Raw genomic sequence first — 22,168 nt, forward strand, 5'->3', positions numbered from 1 at the left:
TTTTTTTTTTTTAAGGACTGGAAAGAAAAGTTTAGAGACTACATCTTACACCTTTCCAAGTACAACCCAGCAGTGCACAAACACAACATGTTTATATTACACCAGCTGAAGAATTAAAAAAAAAAAAAAAATGTCTTGAACTGACAAGAATTGCCAGACTAGATCAGACTCCAGGTCCATCTAGCACAGGTTCCCGCTTGCAGCAGTGATGAGTGGATGTTTCAGAATTTCAAAGGCTGGATAGATAGGTCTCTAAGCAACCTGATGACTTCTGGAATGCCACACTAGTCCTAGTGCTGAGAAATCCTTCGGATCTCTTCAGCTCTCCACAACCCTGAGGTTGCAGCTTTCTAAACTTAATACAATTATACTATAAATAAGCATTAGAAAATAAACATTCAACATTCTACTGTGCTAAGTTTTCAAAATCCCTTTCATAAATACATTTTTAAAATTGATTTGAGTAGAAGCTGCAATCACGACAGAATATCAAATGTGTTAAACACATAGAAGAGTACAAAAAAGGGCTTGAAAATGGATTTTCAGAGCTGTGTACTTATATTTATTCCCCAGGAACTAAAATGCAACATAGTATATGCATAAAGTTTCAAAGAAAGTAAGACTCTGAATGTTACCCTTTCAGAAAATTTCTACAAAATATCACACAGTACAGCTACATTGTTCCCTAACAAATTATATCTCTGTTACTGAATTTCATAGATGATTAAATGCATTTTTATATGTTTTCGGAAATACATAGGTTTCCCTAGAACCTTATTGTATTACATTCAATAGGACTTCTCCTTGATGCTGCTGARGTTGCACTGCTATAATTCTGACTTATATTCACTTTCTTTCTCGACTTTACTGTCATTAGACARGAGAACTAATACAAACTCCCAAGAAGAGATAAAAATCTTTTATAAGCAGCAAAAAATAGTCTCTTCTCCAGTTCAGACATTCCTGGTGACTTCATCCAGTCTCATAAACCCTTCTCTGGAATTCACACAAATTAGCAGTAGTACTTCTAATTAACTTGAATCTTTGAATTACTTTTCTACAAAAAAAGATTAAGGTATTTAGATATTAGGATATGCTCTAACACTAGGGCTTCTTGTCTTTTCCTAGCTTGGTTTTATTTTATTCATATATAAATGAGGCTTTAGTATATTTATCTAAACTCTTTAAAGATGAGCCCTAGCTGTGAAACTAGGGCCCAGATTTCCTCAGAATCTGGGGAAAAGGGTTGGAATGCAGTTAAAGTCTTTGTTTTCTTTACAGCAGCTGGCTGTGAGGCTGTCACTGGGCCAAGGTCTTCCAATTACATCACCTAAATTACACGAAGGAGAAAGGGAGCTCAAACACTAATCCCCATGCAGCGGATGCAGACCAACTGCATCAGCACTGGGTTAAGCTCACTCAACGCTGCTACAGCAAGGTGCCACTCCAGCTGAATCCTAGGCTTGCAAGCTATTGCGTGGCTGCACACAAGGTAGCAAAGGATAACTTTAACCTCTTCATGTCATTTCTTCCTGCTAAAATTCTTGCTCTGCAATTATACATGAAGGCCTGAAACTTCAGGATGGGATGGGGGACTTCACTAGGTGCTGAGAATGGCACACAAAATCAGGCCCAAAGTATTCATAAGCAGCAGAAAAACATTGCGCAGGTACACACACAGCCATCTCCCAAATCCACTTAGTAGTTTCCAAAGGGCACAGATCCAACCACAAATATTGCATTTTGATGCAAGTAGATACAGTGCATAAGGGTCCCCCTCCCATATTGAAGAGCACAGTGGCCTGACCTCCAGCTCCTTTCCCACATGCACTATTGCTCCTCAGGCTGCATGTACCTTGTCATCACGCCCCCATCTTGATTGCAGATTACAGGGAGACAGAGTGACTATTTGGCTGTAGCTCTGAGTCTGCAGAGTAGAGGTCAATTACAACCCCCAAAAGTGCAGCAGCACAGCAGCAGGCTGATAACATCCACCACCTCCCCCATGGGACCGCATTAGGGGATAAGCAAAAAGTGCTGCTCACCAGCTGATAGACACAAACAGCAGCAGTCCAGGCAAACCACATTTGCTGGCTCAATGAATGAGTAACAAGGGCCTAGGAGAAGCAGCAGCTGATGCTCAGAGGAGGAGACAAAAGTCACTTGCCAAGCAGGCTCCTAAAACATAGAGTGGAAAGAAGGAAAGCTGCTAGGAGATACCCTAATGCTGTAAGATGAGGGCATAGGAGCAGCCAATGTAAGACTGGGAAACATGGGAAAGCAACAGCTGCCTGCCATACAGTCACTGAAGTTCCTCATAGCATGCTATGCATGCTGCAGGAACTCTTGGTGCATGATCCTCATGCCTAAAGGATTAGAAATCTTCAGTTTTAAAACAGCATCTGCTGTGGCTGATTTGCACAGCAGGAGCTCTCCACCAAAGTTAAGGTAGTAAAAAAATAACCCCTTGCTCTGCTTTAACCAGAAACAAACCTCAACAAGCATATTTCAGAATGAACAAGCGCAAAACGCCTGAGGATAGAATTCACCCTTGGATAGCAATTTTGAGAGATTCACATTTTCCATTGGGATTACCCGAGTAATTAGTACTCCTTTTCTAATTACAGCCATTCACACCAATTTTGTTAGCAAGCAACCACCTATTCTTGGAAGTAGCCAAGCGATAAGGAAGGAAGCAGTCACCTAAATATGGACTGAAAACCAAGTTTAGCAAGAACATCATCTGTCTTGAGGTCTGCAAAAAGACCACACACAGGCAGTAAGGGACTGAACATGCCATACTACTGCTAGACATATTTTGGATCTACAACATGCCTTTCAAACAGGCACTGACAGCCAAACTGGCCCGAGTCAATGCATCCCCACTGACAGAAACAGACAGGGTAACTATGAATTTTGCAAGAGCTGGCAGCAATGAAATACTCATTAAACTTTTTGACCTTACCTTGAGTTTCCGAGAAGATTCTCTGTCTAGAAATAAACACTGCCAGAGCTGCATCCTAACATTCAAAACAATCTGTGGTAGCTAGCTGATCTTAGCTGTGCTAAGTATTAACATCAGTGAAGATCCAGCCTATCTGGATCTTTCTTCTGCAAGAAGGCTTGGGTTGTTGCTTTAAATCGTTCTGCCTAGAAGAAGCAATTGGTACCGTTTGTGCCCTTTATCTGGCCCTGGTCTCTTCTGTCTACTCACTTGGAAGCTGAGATGATAGGTTGCGTGTGCTATACACCACTTTAAAAAGGACCTCCAACTGTCAGACTCAATTGGCCTGTAGATGAAAATTGAACAAATGCAGTAGTTCACACTGTTCTCTTGATTTTTCCAAAGGTTATGCAATGTACTCTGGCATAGGTAGCCTTTCTAGTTGCCAGCCATGGCTGCAGAAATGCTTTCTTTGCTTTTCAAATGGTACTTCAGGAAAATCTGCAACACAAGTATTTAGAGGTATTTTTTTTAAGCTAGCTATATGACATATCTGGAACAACGCACACAGTTACATTACATGATGGGAAAATATTTAACATTAAAGATGAACTTAGGTAATTTTAGGCCAACATATAGAGAAGGTTATCCTTGTGAGAGAGGGAAAAGAAATAAAATCTTAAAGAAAAAAATTAAAGGAAGTGGCTTTTTTCCTTCCTTTTCCTCAGAGAAGGAACAGTAATGAGAGCTTTACTGAACATGTAAGGCTGCCCCTCCAGAGGAACCCACACTCCATAGGTCAGTCAGCAAAACACCTATATGTAAGCACTGCCTAAATATTTTGAAAGRGGGAGGAGAGAAGAGAAAAACATCTCATATACAATAACAGACAGGTTCAACCAACATGCCGAGTTGCCCATATGTCATATGGGAAGGAAAGAACATGTTAGTATCAAATACACCAAAGAAACCACACAGCAGCATCAACCCTGTCCTCTTAATTGTAAAAGAAAAAGATCTGACAATTTTGATAACAGCGCAAACACAGAGCATGGCATGAAGAACGAAGTCAAGTTGTTCTTTTATTTTATTTCATCCTTCTAAGTTGCAACTGTAAGATTTGTTCTGAAGTGTCCAAAAGAAGAAATGTAGAAATCTTATTGATAAAATAACAGCATTCCACTGGATCCTGCATATACCTTGTTACAGGCTCTGGAAGCTATAGTAAAAAAAGCAACTAAGACAGAAAATACCAAACCGCACAAAACTCACAAGGCCTACCTACAGTTGCACWCGAACAGACTTGTGAAGGCAGAATATTTAATACCAGAAAGCTATTCTTGAGCAGTGTATCTGCAGAGGCATTGCTCTGAAACAGAATTGATTTCAATTCTACTTGGATTTTTTTTTTCAAATATTTTTCTTTCTCCTTCTCAGCATCTTCAGCCTTTCTCTCCCTAGAAGACCTTGTTGTTTTACACAACATTATGAAAAATTTTAAAAATCATTTTTTGAACACTCATACACCCTAACCCTTCTCCTTCTAGGTCCCAACAAGCAGATGACTTAGCATGATTGGAAATTCTTTCTTCTAAACTCCTTACTCTTTTCATTTTTTTCAGAGCTTAGATAGCACCAGAATAACCAGCTCTGGAAGCCTGCCTTCGACTGCGGTGATTTCAGCTCTTGCTCACAACTGCTTTATCCAACAACCTTAAGCTCATAATTAAAATATTTCAAACTCGTACCTCTGCACTTTGATGTGAATTTGGGTGCTGTGCTAAGGGGGATTATTTCATTTTGGTTTTAATTAGTGATGTGTGCTTAAAAGAAGACTGTGCTTTTTCAGTGTATTCCTTTTGTTTGTTTTTTAAAGGACAGGACAGAGCAGATTTTCTGTGAACTTGGGTAACAAAGCACGATATTTGATTTATGAATACAGAATGGAAGTTACTGCCTGTACCCACTTAGAGAAGGTCAGGCTCAGAAAGCACAACTTTTCTGATTTCCTACAACCCACCTTCCCTTCTAGAAGCCTGCTTGAAACATCTCCTTGTACTTTACACCTCATTTGGAGGTGAAATTAAGTTGCCACATCTCTCCAGCACTGYACTACACAGAGCTTCATTTGACCCATAGACTTAAGAATAATGCTAAATCATGTCTCCTGATGWTAAAAATCCATCCCCCATTCCCATTATCCTAAAGGGTGCTCCTCCCCATTACATTAATTCTTATGAGAAATTTTTTTTTGCCATCTCCATTATACTATTAAATATCACACTTTTGGGGAACACATCCTCAGTGGACAACATGGTATGTCTGTATGCACTTAGAGGGTTGCCTTGCATTCTTTCTGAAAAATAAAATTAGATATTAGCAAAATTCTTAAGTCTCAGTAAGAAATAACATAATAGAATAGATACAAGAGAACCACATGAGAAGTTTCATTTGTGAAATATGAAAATAGTATRCCACATTTCTTTTAATATTTCCTTTATAAAAATTACATGACAACATTTCACACGCATTTCACAAGATGACAATTTCACTTAGAAGTTGTTTTATATTTTAACATACACTTTTCTTTAAAAGTATAAAGTCTCTTGGGGCTTAAAAAGTTACTCCAATAACAGATAAAACAGAATTAACTTCAAGAACTAGAAAAATATTCACATTCCTATTCACATCCATTTTTATGATGCCATGACTCATTTCAAAATGCGTACAGTTCTGCAAGTGATAGCCAACAGTCTGGTAGGACTGCAAGGCTGATCTTTACCTTCATTAAAAAAAAAANAAAAAAAAAAAAAAAAAAAACGACATAGCACTGAGTGCTATTTTCTCTTCCTTCTGTGCTTTCAAAAAAAATCCAGTAACTTAATTGATATACTCTCCCATCTACACATCTTTTAATTTTAGTTTTTCAAAGTTAAATGCTATTACTTCTAAAGAATTACTTTGTCATAAAAAAATGTTTTCCAAGATACCTGCTAACTGAAAACAAACCAAAAGAATAGCTATATCTGAGAACTTTGGATATGACTTCAAAACAAATAGTATTTTAATAAAAATCCATCAGTAAGTCTCTAGGAAATCATTTTAAGTCCAGCTAGATTTTTTATTATTATTATTACTGGTGGCATACATAGTAGAAAATTCAAAACCACTTGCTCTTGAACTTYCAAATTTCTAATGCTTGATATGAATTTTCTTTTCATAAAATAACATTTTTAGTTGATTACTTCAGTTATCTATATGGTCTTTTGGTTATGCAGGTATAACGAAACAGGTAAAACTTAACKTGCATAGTATTATCAATTGCTATTCCGATCTAGCCAGAATTATTTCCCCTTCTTAATTACCTCCTCCAGAGTCAGTCCTTTTTTCATAAAGATATTTCATGATTTTTAACTAGAAGAGTACATTGTATGTACATATATTAGCTCCACCTCACTTTGCCTGCTGTAGTTCAACAGTAACATAAGAGCAGCCGCACTAGCCCAGATCACATATCCACCTGTCCCAGTACCCTTCCAGCAGCAGTGAAAAGAAAATGGCTAGGGAAAAGAAAGAAAGAAGCAAGTATGTGTGATATTTCCCCCTAAACACTKCCCCAACTTCTGTTTTTTTCTGATTCGAGGTATTTCCTAAGGCTGCTATGTCTTTTCTGCTTAGACACATGTCCAGCCTCTCCTTGAAGCCTCAATGATTTTCCATCCACCAGGTCCTTTGACAAAAAGCTCCTCACACAGCAGATAGCAAGTGCGTGTGACYATTGCCTTTGGTCCATGGGGAACCTGGCTCACCTTATGCCCACAGTTCTCATACCAGAAGTGAGCACACACAGTCCAGCTCTCTCTGCACTTAACCACCCTTGCAAATTCCCAGCCTGTTCAACCACTCTTTACACAGAAGCTGTTCGGTAACTTGGAACATCTTTGCTGTCCTCTTCYGGACCTYTTACAGATTACTATATCCTTTTTGAGATGAAGGGACCAGGRCTATATACACAAGTACATCATGGATTTAAAAAACAAGTTTKCAGTGTTGTCCCCCGTTCCACTCCTAGCATGCAACTCCTTCCCCTCCTTTTGCAACTACTGCAAAGCCCCAACCTGACACTTTTACAGAAAATTTTACAGAGGCAACTGTCATACGTTCTCTTTCAAACTGCATTGGTCAGAGTCTACTGTTTTGTCATTTGAAGCTAGAACTGTTTCTCCCCACAAGCATCACATTACCCTACCATACGCATACACAACACTGCTTACCACTGATTTTAGCATGACACAGAAATGGGCAGAACAAGGCTTGCCCARCCAGCTGATCAACTAAGGCAACTAATAAAGTTGTAATGATAGGATAAACATTTCGGTACATAASCCTTCCTCAACCTGGTGTGTCCAAAAGCTTGTTTGATTTTAGTTAGACTGCTRAAGATATTTCCCTTAGTGACAAACCCTGTCTGGATATCATAATGATCTAACAAAATACTACTCCGAGTAACTAATGTATTTAGCTCAAGAAAGTTAACACCTGTGTCTACAATCCTGGACTAATCTTACCTGTCTCACTACACAGCAGGGAGAAAGTGAAGATYCCACATCATATTTTGCTTGATTTAAATTGTAGACCTAGGCAGAATTATTAGAAAAACACTTATTCAAGAGTACTTATTACATTTTGATATTACGTCATTATGAACGTTAAGTTCAATCCTTGGATTCCTTGGTGCTTTTATTTAACATGCTTCATGTACACAAGCTTTTCTGGAAACAATAATTAGTTCCTTCTTGCTACAGGCCTTTTAAAAGTTTGTTCATGCAGGGACAAAAAATAGAAACAGAGGATCATCTGCCATTTAGATATTATAATTCTAGTACTTACGTCAGCTGCATCTATTCCAAGGCTAGAGTGGGGCATTAGGACAGTACAGATATATTGCAGGTACAGCACATGACAAAAACAAGCCCTACAGAGAGCCGTTCATTTATAATCGGATCTTTTTGTTGAAACCACATTCCTCAGGTACTTTGTTCCACAGCATTATCTATGACACTTTGGCGCAACGCAACAGATGCTTTGTATGCTTTCAAAGTACATAAAAAAAAAAAAAGAGCCTGTCTGTGCTCTTTACCACCTCCAATATCATTCCTTGAAAAGGTGGGCGAACTCTGGACAGCTTCTAGCAATCCAAACATTAAAGCCTTTTCCCAAGAAACTATTTCTACAGTGAGCTTCTACTAGCAGGGAAAAGAGTCCAGAGGCACTAGAAAGTGCCAAAGGAGCACAAGAATTAACATCAGTTTTGATGCTGCCACAGTAAGCCTTGCCTTCAGCCCCAGCAACCACTTCTTCAAAACATGCTATTGTATACGAGCACTAGGAATTTGATGTCTCTTCTCTCCATCATTTTGATTAGTGGTCATTTCTGCCACCTTTACRCTGCCCTAAGATGTAAGATGTCTGTAAACCAATGTTTTTTACTACTATCATTATCTTTCCACCAGCTACAAATATGAAAGAGATAGCCAAAGGCTTGCATAGGCTGAAGGCAGCACAAGCAAGCAACAGAGAGAGCATATATACCTATGGAAATGTGACTACATCTGAGTATGGGCAGTTGGGTTTGGGCACGTAGAGGGAAAGCACAAGAGAAAGACCTCAGGAGAAGGGAGAAGTTAATTGACATGAGACAATCTCACTTTGCAGAAGGGTTTGACAAGCGATGGAAGACCCAAGGAGGTCTCCAACAAAAGCATCCTTATTAAGGAATTCAACCAAACACCCAGCAATCAGCAAGAAGTGTGATCAGGCTCCCACAGAGGACTCAGATCATAAGTCTTTTGTGTTTGCATTCAGATAGTAGACAGAGCTGTTCAGCACCTTTTTAATCCCCAATTACACAGAAACGACATTACCATGCCATCTACGAGTTTCTGTCCATGCAGACTCATCTATTAAGCAGACAATAATTAAAAAGAGCAGGTGCTCCCCCACTCCCTTAAAATGTTTATATTTTAAGTGTTAAGACAAGGGCAGCAAATCAATTTCTAACTGCTGGTTCAATTAATAGTTATATTGCCTCCAGGGGTCACATTGCAAACAGGAGACAATTCTCTTTTATTTGGAGTTAATATTTCTAAGCGCAAGAAAAAGATAAGTCTGCCTTGAATATAAAATTGGGTTGAGTGTTTYTGCAAGTGACAATTAAGCAGATGGGCTGGGTAGCAGGAGAACCATGTCACTGAGTTAATACTGTCCAGAAAGTGTATCAACACTTCTCATGAGTTATACCCATCAGAACTTTACACTTCAGAACTACAATTCAGGAAGTAGGCTATTAAATTATGCATAATTGCTTATTTTGTTCCCATTTTTTTGTTGCTTGTTTGTTTGTAAAGACTAGCCAGGCTGTCTGCGAACAGCTTGGCTGCATCATGGATGAAGAAATAGAGTCCTACTATCACAGGAGGAGTAGCCTGTGGTGTCAGTTTTAGACAGCAGATGGCTGGCAGTAGAGAAAGCTTCCAAATGTACGGTATGCCAAAACTTCAGCAATTTTCTTTTTGTCAAGCAGCTTCCAGAAACACAAAATGTAGCTGAACATCTCCATGCCGGCCAAGATTGAAATAAGAGACCACAGTAGAATCCCACAAAATACTACTACTTCCTAAAAATATTTAGGTTGCACAGTCTAAGTAAGATACTGAATGACTAAAGCAGCTTCCTCTTCAATATTGGCTAAGGAATTAAAGATACAGTAAACAACTGCATTTTCAATGTACAGGCATAAACAGATCAACAGCAAGGTCCTGTTCTCAAGATACACCCTAATATGGCCTCAAAGAGGCACCCTGGCATGACACAAACTGAATAAAAAAGTAGAGATGGAGGTTCAGCTAAGAAGCATTGGGAATATTAAACACATCAAAAGTGTTTTGCTGAACATGCATGTGCTCTAGCATATGCTCCATATATGTAACAAGTGCACACAATCAGGAGGCATACTCAGACATGTATACCAACCCGCTTCTTGTAACCATGTTGGCCATAACCATACACTTTTAGGGCTAAAACAGAAATAAATCTGTCAGACAGCTAAAGAACGSACAGTGGGATAAGGAGTTTCGGACCTCTAAATTATGACTGTATCAACTCCTGTTCCAATATTGTGATAAAAATCAATACCAACTGGATAAGCCTGACACAGACCATGTAAGAGAAATGGTGATCTCATTCTTGCTGCTATTAGACAGAAGCCAAGACCTAGCATCTGAACTGTGGTATCTCAGTCTGCAGTCTCAGCTGGCACCAAGCACTAACTGGTTACAGACTAAAAAGTTTCATCTTTTCATTTCAAACCATTCTTAAATAAAGAAGCCCAGACAGGGTGGAAAAGTTGCAAGGCTGAAGCTGTTTCTGTTTCGTTGCAATAAAAATTCAGTCTAATTTATACTTCATGTATGCATTTGCTTTTCTTAATTACCCAAAATGTTTTCTGAAGGCTATTTGAGCTGTCAGAGAAAGACTGTATAAACAAGTTCCATGCAAAGAAAGTTTTTATGAGAATCTTCATAATTCTTTTTTCTCCCTCTCCCAAAATGTTTACTGGTAAGCTATCAAAATAATGAAACCTGCAGATCACAGAAAGTCTCTATAAGTTTATGACAGGATAAGGTTCTGAAAGAAGCACCAGAAAGCCCTATTCATCCCGTTCATGCCAAACCCAGCTTCAACTCCATGGCCTGTAATTGCAAGTTAAAAGCTCCTAATATCTGCCTCGTGCCACAGAAGGTCTACCCCTTCAGTGCCCATCACTTTTTATTTTATCAGTAGGTTCACTTATTTTATGCCATGCTAAAAATACATCTATATTTAAGGATTTTACTCCCACAGACACATTCCATCCTGAAAGAAGTACCACCCCACATAACTTGCTCTTTGCTCTCAAAGAGAGCAAGAGTAGATGAAGCCTCTAGATACAGCCTCTCAAATTCACTGTCCTTCCTCAGAAAGAAAATAACTTGCCTTAATTTCTGTGTCCTATTATAACAACCATCTGTCAAACAAGCATTTCAGCTCAAACTAACACAAGTTAAGCAGGGATTCTATCCAATCCTCATTGGCAAACAGCTCTGCCAGAAAAAGAAGAAGAAAAAAAAGAAAATCATCAAATTATGTGCTTAAAAGATCAAATTGGTTCAAATGTTTATGACGTTCAGCTAGAAAAAGCACTTAATCAAGTAAGTATTTTTCAGTTTAAACTGCAAATAGAATTTTGGAAAGACCAAATAACCATGCAAGTAGTAATCTGGCCAGGARTTTGGGATTAATGCATAATTCAGCTTTTGCAAGAAGCACTGTAAGAAGTTACAGGCCCAAAACTTCCCTCTAAATATCACTTAACAAACGATGTTTTCAGTATAGTCATTCCTTAGTACTACACTCTGGTATTTTTCCCCATCTGCAGCTGCTTAAAACAAATAGCAGCTCAAGTAAGCAGCAGCATTTCTTTTAGTATAAATTTAAGGAAGGTTAACTGCTAAAAAGTCATTTCTCACAATTTCCCTTAATCACAAGCCTAGCACGGGGAAAAAAAAGACTCTTCAACTCCTACACAGCACGTTCTGTCCTTTAGGCAGAGGCAAGGGGCCTGCAGATCCTGAGACACGGAAAGGACACGCAGCAGGATGTGACCTCAAAGAATATGGAAAGGAAAAAAAAAAAAAAAAAAGCGGATGAAGGGGAACAAAACACAAAGACTGTTTTTGGAGAGTACTCAGTGTACCAGCCCACGAGAGCTCACCACCTTTATGTATTTCTCAAGGCCTGCAGCCTAAACCAGAATAACTAGAAGCTCATATCACTTTAAAGGTAACTACAGTACAGTTCTCCTTCCTGAAACGGGACAGGTTTTGCCACGGCAAGCACTGATGTTTCTGTATTCAACCTGGCAYGCTGGACTGATGAGGAGTTGCCCTGATCTACTAGATCAGCTTCACTGGAGAATTCTAATTCTGAATGTCATCTGCTTGCACAGGGAAGTTAATATTCTCTACCAGCTAAAAGTAGTGAGTGCATAGGCTCACATCTCTGCATGCAGTAAATTAAAAAAGAAAGAAAGAAAGAAAAAGAAAAGTAATTCTGTAAGAAACTTATTTTTGAAGAAACAACAGCTAGCTCAGTCCTGACCTTTTAATACTAATCTGTCTGCCCCTCACGTTAGGTGAACTCAAGGAGTTCAAGAACCAAAGGAAAGAACAGGAAAATGATAATAAAATATTTGGGCATGAGATCGGTACTTGCAAAACACACAGCTACATTGCTTCCACTGCAAGCCCAAGTTCCAGGCACAAAAATATGCTATTTTTTTCCCCCCTGTATTCAGCAGCATGTTTAACCTTGGAGCTGTCAAGCTCCATCATGAATAATGAGCCATGACAACATTCCAAGTGATCCTTGGAGAACAGACTAATTTTTACTATACGCTATGCAAGGCAAAAGGCTGTTAAAGTATTCTCATGGTATTGTATCTGCTTTGAAAATATACAGTAATGTGGCCATCAAGAGGAGACTGCAAGTAAATACAGAAATAAATAGGCCATTAGATTGCCACTTCATCATCTAGACCTGCAGAATGAGCAATAAAACATGTAAAATCCTAATGTTTCACATTTAAAATTAAACAGGAATGAAGGAGATTTATCTCACTGAACATGCATTTGACACAAACACTTCACAGCAGAGAAATATCTCTGTTTGAAACAGCACTCGGCTGCTACAGTATGAAAAGAGGCTTCACAGTAAGTACCCTGCACATCTCCCAGCATCAGGCTCTCTCTGTGGTCTCATATCAGATGAGCACGAAGCTGGGACAGGAAGGCAGCCCCTGCCCCAACCTGTTTACCCTCTCAGGCTGCAAACACGTACTGCATACAAATGGCAGTGCTGAAAAGTACAGGAAGAAACTACAGTCATTTAAATAACCATTTGAAGTTCTTGCACACCAACACTCTAACCATGCCAAGGCAGGTCTTAAAGACGGCACATAACAGGTAGACAAGTAATGGCAAAAGCCATTTCTGCTACGCTCCTCTCAAGCTCCTCTCAAGCTTTCTGCTAGGGGAGCAGAAAGATGGAGCAAATGGATTCCTAAACAAAAAGAAAAAGCTGAGGTTTATTGAATTTTGATTTAAATTGGCATTCACACCTGAACAATAGATATCCTTTAAAAAAAATCAATATAAGTTTATAAATAATTTCATCATCTGTTCAAGGAATAAGCACTAATTCAATAACATTCATCTGAAAATACATATATTCTCTAACAGTTCCAAGTAGCAAGCATTTATTTTGTGTTTCTGTAAAGGGGAAAATAAGGATCCTGACCTGCTTGCAGCAAGATATTTATTCACGGTTTTGTAGCAACAAAAGCTTGCCTGTATGTCTAAGGCTTTTCTGAACTCTGTTACAGTAATTGAAAATACAGTACATCATTTCCTCCTCTCTATAAGGGCAGCATTTTATGTACATTTCCATTTCAAAATTTACTAGAAATTATGACAACTTTCAAAAAACTCTGGAGAGTAGGAAAGCACTGATGTCACTCAATATATGCTTACCTTACTTCCAAGTTGCTAAAAAAAACTGCAGTGGCAGCCAGCAGAAACCAATCCTGAGCACTTAAAAGTCCTCAAAGTATAACAGATCTCCTTCCCACTAAACTGCTGCAAAAAAAAGAAACACACCTGCAACCCTTCCTTGCAAGACTGGATGATATTTGAAAAGTCAAAGCCTGAAAGATCCATTGAATTATCGCCCGTTGTTAAAGTTGGAAAAAAAGTCACTACTCTACTCCTGAAGCAATTAATAACACAGTAACACATGATATTGTCTTTACCTATATTTCACTTTTCTATCTGCAGGTTAAAATCATCTGTGCCCCTCTTACCTGCTCTCCTTGCCTGTATTCACCTTTTCACATACATGGCCCTTCCCAGCTAGTACGGTCACATCACGTTAGAGCTTCCCTTCCTTTGAAACATTCCCAAAYGAGCAGAACTCGGGCTACCACCACCCACTGCAGTACCACAGTCTCCGGTTTAAAACAGGTCTTCTCTTCACAGAGGACACGCTCTATACTCAACGAAAACCCAAATTACAAGGACACTAATTTTCTTTTTATTTGTTAACATGTCCCGAGACCCCTGCATATACTGTCTGTTTCTCCCGCTCCCATTAACACACCACATCATAGCGCTGCACACTTAGCAATTCCATCCGCTCCTAGCAGTATTTGGCAATAAGATCCCTTTAAAGACTAATTACAGATTTCAGTTCAACACAGAAATTGGTATTGGGCCAATCTGTAAGCTCCTTAATAAGCTTTTAGATTTAACTTTACACCAGGCAGGACTTGGTATTCTACTGGGGGCAGCAACGTAGTTGGAACGGCAAAGGTGAAAAGCACAGGGCCACAAGGGGAGGAAGGAAGGTCGCAGTTCTAATTCTTCTTGCCATACCTTCTCAACCTGAGYCCTTCCCTGGAGATAAGCAGCCTATATTACACAGGAAAAAAAAACTCAGGAAGCCAGTTCAGATGTCAGGAAAATAATGAAAAGTAGTCACACACAAAAAGAAATAAAATGGTCAACAGCTGCACCAAATGAGGAACAAAGACTATTAAGACCAAAACCAGGTCAAGGACTCAAAAATTAGGAAGTGATAAAATTAAGGATATATAGTCACATATTACAAAGGAACGTGGCATTTTGTGAGAATGCTTGCATTAAGCAGGAGTTTCATTTTCAAAAGTGATGCAGGAGGCCAAGGCAAAGTCTTTAAAGTGCCTCAGTATCTAGCCCCATATCAGGACAAACGCAGAGGAGCCGGACCGAACACAGAAAACAGGATTTATGTCTGTGGATGCTCCTCCTCACCTCTGCACTGTTCCCAGCCTTGCTCATGTAAACTTTGCCCTAAACCTCCTGTGAATTAGTTCTCAGCCAGAACCAATTCCCTGATCCAGCTCACTGTGTGATCAACACCAAAGCTTTTGCCAACACAAGCTTATTTCAGAGGTGGTGAAGGCTTAGAAAATATCTTTTAAACTAAAACCTTGGCAATTCTTAGGGAAAAAAAAAAGTCAACTTTCTTAAAGTCCTAACTCCTCAATATACAGATCACATGCTATTGTCCCTCTTTCTCCCACCCCAAGAGAGACTTTTCCTCCTCTAGACAAGGAGTATTCATACAAGACTGCCTTCTCTGCTGCTCATCTGGTAACTAGGGTGGAAACTGAAAAGTGTAATTGATAAAATGAGGGTCAAAAGAAAGACAGTCTTGTTTTGAAAATCCCAGACTAGCACCCAGGAAAAAAAAAATCACACAAGAATTTTCTGTGCAAGATTAGGCAAATCATGATTTTCCATATGGTCAATGACTACATAGCATCACTTGCAGATRTCAAACCTGGCATACTCCAAGCATTGCTATCAATGTGGATGACTACCCCAAAAAATTCCAGCTGAAATCTGTGGAAACCACATGCACTTAGTACACAGCTGTTAGAAAGTCTCCAACTGGGAACTCAATCAACAGATATTTAAAAATATATATATACATAGCGTTATACATGTAAAACAAACATCAATTATGTCTGTTTCACAGAGATGAAACCCATGAATATCTACAACATGCTGAGTTTTTAACACACAGCTTCACCCCTTTGGGAAATGTCATGGTAAAAGAATGACTTGGATAGCAGCAGACTTATCTTCTATACAGACCAACCTTTAAGAGACCTTTAAGACCCCTTCTCCAGGAGGGCCACACATCTACTCCCTAGACTGTGTTAAAACATGTTCTGGATTTTTTTTTTTTTTTTTTTTTTTTTTTTTTTTTGGTAAGGTGAGGTAGAGAGGTAACAGAGCCATGGTACAAATGTGTGACTTTACACATTAATATTGAAAGGTGAGCTGGAAGCCTGGGGGCAGTGGGGAGGGAAGACCTGGCCACTTTCCAAGCCCCCAAAGCTGAGAAAAAAGAATAGAGGGAGAGGAGCTGTTTTTCTCCAGCCTTATTCTCAGATGTACTCATGCAGATTTTATTGAAATGTTTGCAGTACTTGCCTACTGAAAACAAATCTAGCAAGAAGAATTTCACCTAGAACTTCCAGACTGTCAACATATGAGTATCTGAACACAGACTACCATACAGGGAAATATCAAGAAATCTCAGATAGGTGCTAACAAATGCCCTAGTTACTAGCACATGCATGCAGCTTATCAGAAATGCCAGTGTTTTTGAGAGGAAAATACAGATATTTACCAGCAGCTCACCATATTCCATAGCTGGTTTTGATTCAATTCAGCAGACGTTAAGTTAATCCTACAGGACAGTATCATTTTTTTTTATAATAGCTACTGGCCTCATTTCTGTGCTTGAGCTCAGCTGCAGTGCCATGACTAAACGTGGAAAGCAACACATCACACTTTGTCAGCAGGCAGTGCCCGTCCTTTCTCCATTCAAGGCTTTCATTCATTTCTGTATTTTAAAAGTCATGCTGTTTCAAAACAGCTGATCCAGATGGTGGATACTCACATTCCAACCTTCCCACATGGCAACGCGGCTCAAGGAAATAAAAATTGTTGCTACCTGCTGCTGACCTACTTCTTTCTTTAATTTGTTTTCTGCCACACTACAGAATAAACAATACAGTTCACTGAACTCTTATCCTCCATACACACCTAACCACAGCTATACAGCAAATATAAAACAAAGTTAATAGAGGAACAAGGGAAAAAAATACAGAATGATCCAAAGGAGATTGTGGGGGGAATATGGGGGAATAAGAAAAGTCTCACCTCTATCATAATCATCTTCCTCTATTGCTTTTTCCTGAAGCCTTTGAAGCTGTAAAATCAAGGATTTTATCTAGAAAGAGAAAAGAGTTAATTATGAAGAAATTTCATTTAAAATCACTACTAACCTCTACACAATATAAATACACAAGCTTATTACATCACTACAGTGGCCTGATTTTGTGAGTCAAGCCCAACACACGTTAAGTTGACACACCTATTTTAGAGCAGCTGAGCTAAAGCTACTTGAGCCAAGCATGGCTTTAGTCCAACCATCTACAAAGATTAACAATATTTCTTGAAAAACAAAAGAAATTGAATGATTGTAGGATATTTTTCAGCCTTTTAATTATTCAAACTAAGTCTCATTATAGGATACTCTCATAACATTGCATCCACTTTTGATCCCATTTACTCAGTGCTCACATTCTAGTCAATACTCTTTTCTGAACCCATTCTATCAATTCTGTGTATCAGTTTTGCATAGAATAAATTCAGAAATTTGCACATGCAAACTTCATTTTCTTCTGCAGGTTAAAAAAAAAGGAAATACAGGATGAATATTTTGGGACAGGTATACCTGGCACAGAGAATTGCGTTTACATGCAATTAATTACATGCATACTATATAAAAATATAGTTTAGGTTTATCTACAGAACATTAACATCTGCATTTGTTACTTGACAGTTCCTGACCAAAGCTCTAAAACCTCATCTTTTACTAAAATCAGGAAGGCCATATTCATATTCAAAGTTTGTTATGAGTTTATTAACAGAGAAATTTGGTTTAAAAATATGCCATTCTCTCCTCATTGCCACACCAGCCACAACCTAGCATAGCTAGTTATAAAACTGAAAAATGTTTTCTTCTTATTAAATTTGTACATGACCKCTATCAATGAGCTGTTATCAGCACYGACAGARGTATGCCTGGAAAACGAAATAGCATATACACTGTCATAGCCCACAGTCTAAAAGTGCTTGGAAAACCATTTTTTCCAATGCAAGAAAATCCATACTTAAGACATYCTGCTTCTACAAGAGACTTCCATCCACCCAAACTCCTTACTACACAGTTTAACCTCTACTTTCAAATTTCTAGACTTCATACTGAAAAACAGGTAYAGTCAATCAGCAACTTAATAGAAATACTCAACTATCCTGACTATACAATCAACACACAAATCGAGCAYGGCATTTCAATTAATGGTATCCCTACTCAACACAGTAAGTGAAAGTAGACTAGTCAGAAATAAACTACAAAAGCCGAAGCCAGGAAAGAATCAAAAATGGTTGATTAATAATATGCTATAGAATCCTCCAAATGTAGTACTACATACGCAAAAAAAAAAAAAAAAAAACAGAACCATAGCATATAGCACATACATCCTTTCCCTCCAAGCTTTCTTTTTTTTTTTAATTTGTTTTTCACATCCAGAAACACCAGGCTTTTGTCACTGAGGCAGGTGAGGAATGCATAACCTAGTGAAGGGAGGAGCTCTGAATCCTCACCATAAATTATTTTCTATATTTTGTGACATACTTTTGATAGAGTTCCAAAGCAGCTTGCCRTGGGAATTGTTCAAATGACACTTCTTTCATATATATGATATATTACAACGGTCTATACCCACAGTACAGCATTGCTGCTTTTTGCACGTCATGCATTTGCAACAACAGGTCATTTAAAATCAGCTGGGATACCGCAGCACGCACATGCTCGTGGCTATCTCACTGATTCTGTCACGATAAAGCGCTTTCTATGTGCAGACTAATAAGAGGTTTAAAGCTCTGTCCACTTCAGAGTGGCAGGACCTCTATCTRTACTGTGTGATCACCACTTTAAGTAAGAAAAAAAGCCTATTTTTAAACAACTTTACTCTTGTCTCMTTTCCTTTTGTTTCTTCAGTTCCTTTTTGAAAAGTTTGAGAATTCTCTCATTATCATTACCATAGGAAGGTGATTCAAATTAAACATATGCAACTGGCTAATCAACAGCAAAGACAGCTACCAACGGCAAAGACATCTAAGGGCACAAATCCCCAATTCTCCATTCAATGAATTAATGAATAAAGAAATTAAAGATAGAAATGTTTCCTTTGTCTGTCAAAAAAGTGTACTGAAAAGACAGAAAACCATCTTTATTTTGATTATGTTATATATTCCCAAATTTACAGGGAATTAATTTCCCCAAAATCCTAGATTTTGAGTATGTTGTCATTCCACACATGAAGTCAAAAAAATTGCCCCATGTCAACGCGTATGAAGTCTGCAAAAATTATATAAGAGAATCTAATCAGAGTCCTACATGCAACCTCTATGAAAAATAAACACTGTAGAGGGTTATAAGCCTGGGTCAGATGATAGATTGGTCAAGAAACATTGTTCGTTCTTGACTCTAAGCGTTTCTTAACCTTCCGTCTCCCTGAAACGGAAGCAGTGTGCAGTCTCCCCACCGGCTGACCCAGAGCAGATTGTTTCACCAGGTCTAAAGACGACGTAGCGCATCTCAGCGCGTACGGCTGAGCTAAGTCACAACACCCTGGGTTTCTGCAGGGCTGCCCGTTCTACTGACAGCRTGGGCAGAGCTAGCTCAGCTGCGTGTCCCTTTACTCCTGCAGCATATAGACATCCTGGACATTGCTCCAGGACACCCAGGGCACTAGGRAGAGACTCGAAAACGCACACCACCCAATTTAAGAAATCTATCCTGTCCACACTGATCTCAGCATTACTGCTTTCCATATGCACGACATAGCCAGTATTTGGCTCCTTATCATAAGTAGGCTCAGAAAAGTTTTCCTCTGCTACCCTTCCTGCAGTCCCCAAAATAACTTGAGATCAAAAAATAAAATAAAATAAAGACACCATCATATTTTACAAAGGAATATAACTGAGCCTTTCCAAGACTTTCTTCCACCCAAGAATTCAATGTTTGAGGCTCCATGTCTTTACGTTGGTATACATACATGCAAGAAGGCAGACTCCCAACCCAACAGTACAGTATTCCTCTGAGACTGAAGAAAAGGCCCAATTCCTAGTCTGAATTAAGAGCAGGGACTTCGACTCCATTTTTTTTCGCGCTGGGAGAAAACTTATCTACATAGCCATTGGCATGGGTATTCCTTACCGGCTATTCTTACACATGCCTCGCTCAAAGAAATCTCTGGCTGAACTTACACATTTCTGATCACAAATTTCAGTGTTATTAAAATCATGATGCATCCATCAAATAGCTCTTCCCTCTCCCAAATTTCCTGCTACACATACTTCAAACTGAAGATAAAACAGCCCCCTCTGAAAGGAAGTAGTACTCTTGAATTCAGAAATTKATGTATGACATATTGGACATGAGGATCACACTTTCAGTAGAACATAGGAACCAAGTACTGCAACAACATCATTTTTTTTCCAAAGAACCAAAAAGGAAAAGAAACAGGGTTTTCTTACATCTAGCACGCTACTTTTAACACACTGCATACTAACACATTACTGCAAACCTCTGAACAAATGCTACAAAAGTCATTAATAGCCTGACTCTTGCATCAACTTTGACATTGGTATTAGCACTATAAACATGAAGGTTTGGGGGAACAGGGCCAGGRGAGGAGAGGGAGAAGAATAAAAGATAAAGAAGAAAGATTACAAACCTTTAACGTAGTGCGGTTGCCAAGCAGGCAGTCCAGCAGTACTGGTTCATATTTTTTCATCAAAGTATCCCAGTTATGGTCACTAACAGTAAAGCTACTTTCATAGCCTGAGGTGACAGAAGAACCAGCAGATGCTGCATCTGAGGAATCTGTAGAACATGAAAACATTGCATCTGTATCTGAGAGAGAGACAGTCTCACAGTCYTGTAATTTATCATTCACTGTTGTCTCATTTTCATACTTCAAAATCTCATTGGGCCTGGAGAAGCAATGCAAAGCTCCTGAGCGCTCATGAGTTATTTCCCTCTCTTCCCGATTCTGTAGCCTTCCCACAGTGCTGGGATGCAGAACATGCTCAGTTTCCTTGGCAGTTGACATGCCTTCAGCATCACTTGCTCCAGAGGCCGAGTTTAGGGACAGCTGTATGAAGCTGAAGCTTGAACAGAAGTTATCGTGTGGACCAACGGAATGAGAAGCAACTTCTTTTTTTTGATATTCACAGTTGTTATTCACTTCTGTCTCATGCAAAGCGCACATCTTCCGGGGCTCAATTACTTTAGCACTATGAGTTGTCGGCCGTGCATTTGAACAGCACCCAGCAGAAACGCTTCCTTTGCTTGTGGCTGTGGCAGGGTAGATCGGTGTAATTATGCTCTCTGCCTGTGGACTCTTGTAACCTGAAAGATTTCTGCAGCTTCCTGGCATGCTTCCAGTAGTGGCCAACGTTGTTACCACATCAGTGGGAACTACAGTGCTATTTACAATTGAATGACAGCATGAGAATTCAAAGTTACTTTTGTGTTGTCTGCATAGAGAGCAGTTTTCAAAGTCTTCACAATGCTTTCTGCCATGTTTGAGCTCTTCTGGGTTGAATGGCTTGCAGGCACTCAGGGACTGAAACTCTATCTGTTGCTGAGCTTCCTGCCTCATGTATCCAGGTCTTTTTGCCAGTTTCTTTTTACGAAGAGAGCCTGCAGGTATTAAGTGCTCCAGACCATCTAGAAAAAAAAAATCATTAAAGTGTTTCTGCAGTTTTCTAGGCTTAAAATATTGTAGCATCTTAAAGCAATTATTTCAGAAATTTCAGACAGTGCATCAGTTTCCTTCTCAACAAAACAAAGACAGTGACCATGCTGCGCAGAGGAGAAAAGCTGTTATCAGAGAACTGTGCATACTCATTCACTTTCTAAATAGTTTGTACCTGCTTTTCTGCAAATTCACTAATATAACTATGTCCATCAGGACACAAAGCTGTGTATGATGGGTCACGTCACCTTCCCTATTCATAGTAGTTCTCTGTGATTCTTCACTCTCAACTCACTTAGCAGCATGATGAAGCAGAGAACTTTAGTGTCTCTGATCYAGAATGATTTTCAGACATAAAAGCACATCCCGTACAGCACTGAACCTGCATCAAAAAAGAACCACATTTGCAGTACAAGAAGTATATCAGCAGGTGCCTGATCTTATTYGGCGAGCTGTTAACCCCAACTTTTTGTGCGCCTTCTGGCGAGTTGCACTTCTTCGTCTGCATGTATCTTTTGTTGCTCAAGTCTAGTTTCATGTTTGTAATCATGTTTTATTAACACAAGCAAGGTGTTTCAGATCCTGCTTCCAGAAGAGAAGTGAATTCGTAGTTGAATGATGGATGTACAGCCACAGACTAAAATTTATCTTACAATTTTTAATTTAGATTTACTGCACTA

At 39.1% G+C, this 22,168-nt stretch overlaps 1 protein-coding gene across 1 annotated transcript in view; it reads right to left on the bottom strand.

Annotated features, from left to right (window-relative positions):
- The window catches only part of DISC1 (DISC1 scaffold protein), a 208,517-nt gene that overhangs the window by 171,637 nt on the left and 14,712 nt on the right, over positions 1 to 22,168 (bottom strand). Inside the window, 2 exon segments of the mRNA XM_085315478.1 lie at positions 16,816 to 16,885; positions 20,463 to 21,460. Coding sequence (XP_085171604.1) covers positions 16,816 to 16,885; positions 20,463 to 21,392 — 1,000 coding nt within the window. The 5' untranslated portion in view covers positions 21,393 to 21,460.

Source organism: Rhea americana, unplaced genomic scaffold (assembly GCF_003343005.1).
Source record: "Rhea americana isolate MKP2758 unplaced genomic scaffold, rheAme1 scaffold_43, whole genome shotgun sequence".
Taxonomy (NCBI): Eukaryota; Metazoa; Chordata; class Aves; order Rheiformes; family Rheidae; genus Rhea; species Rhea americana.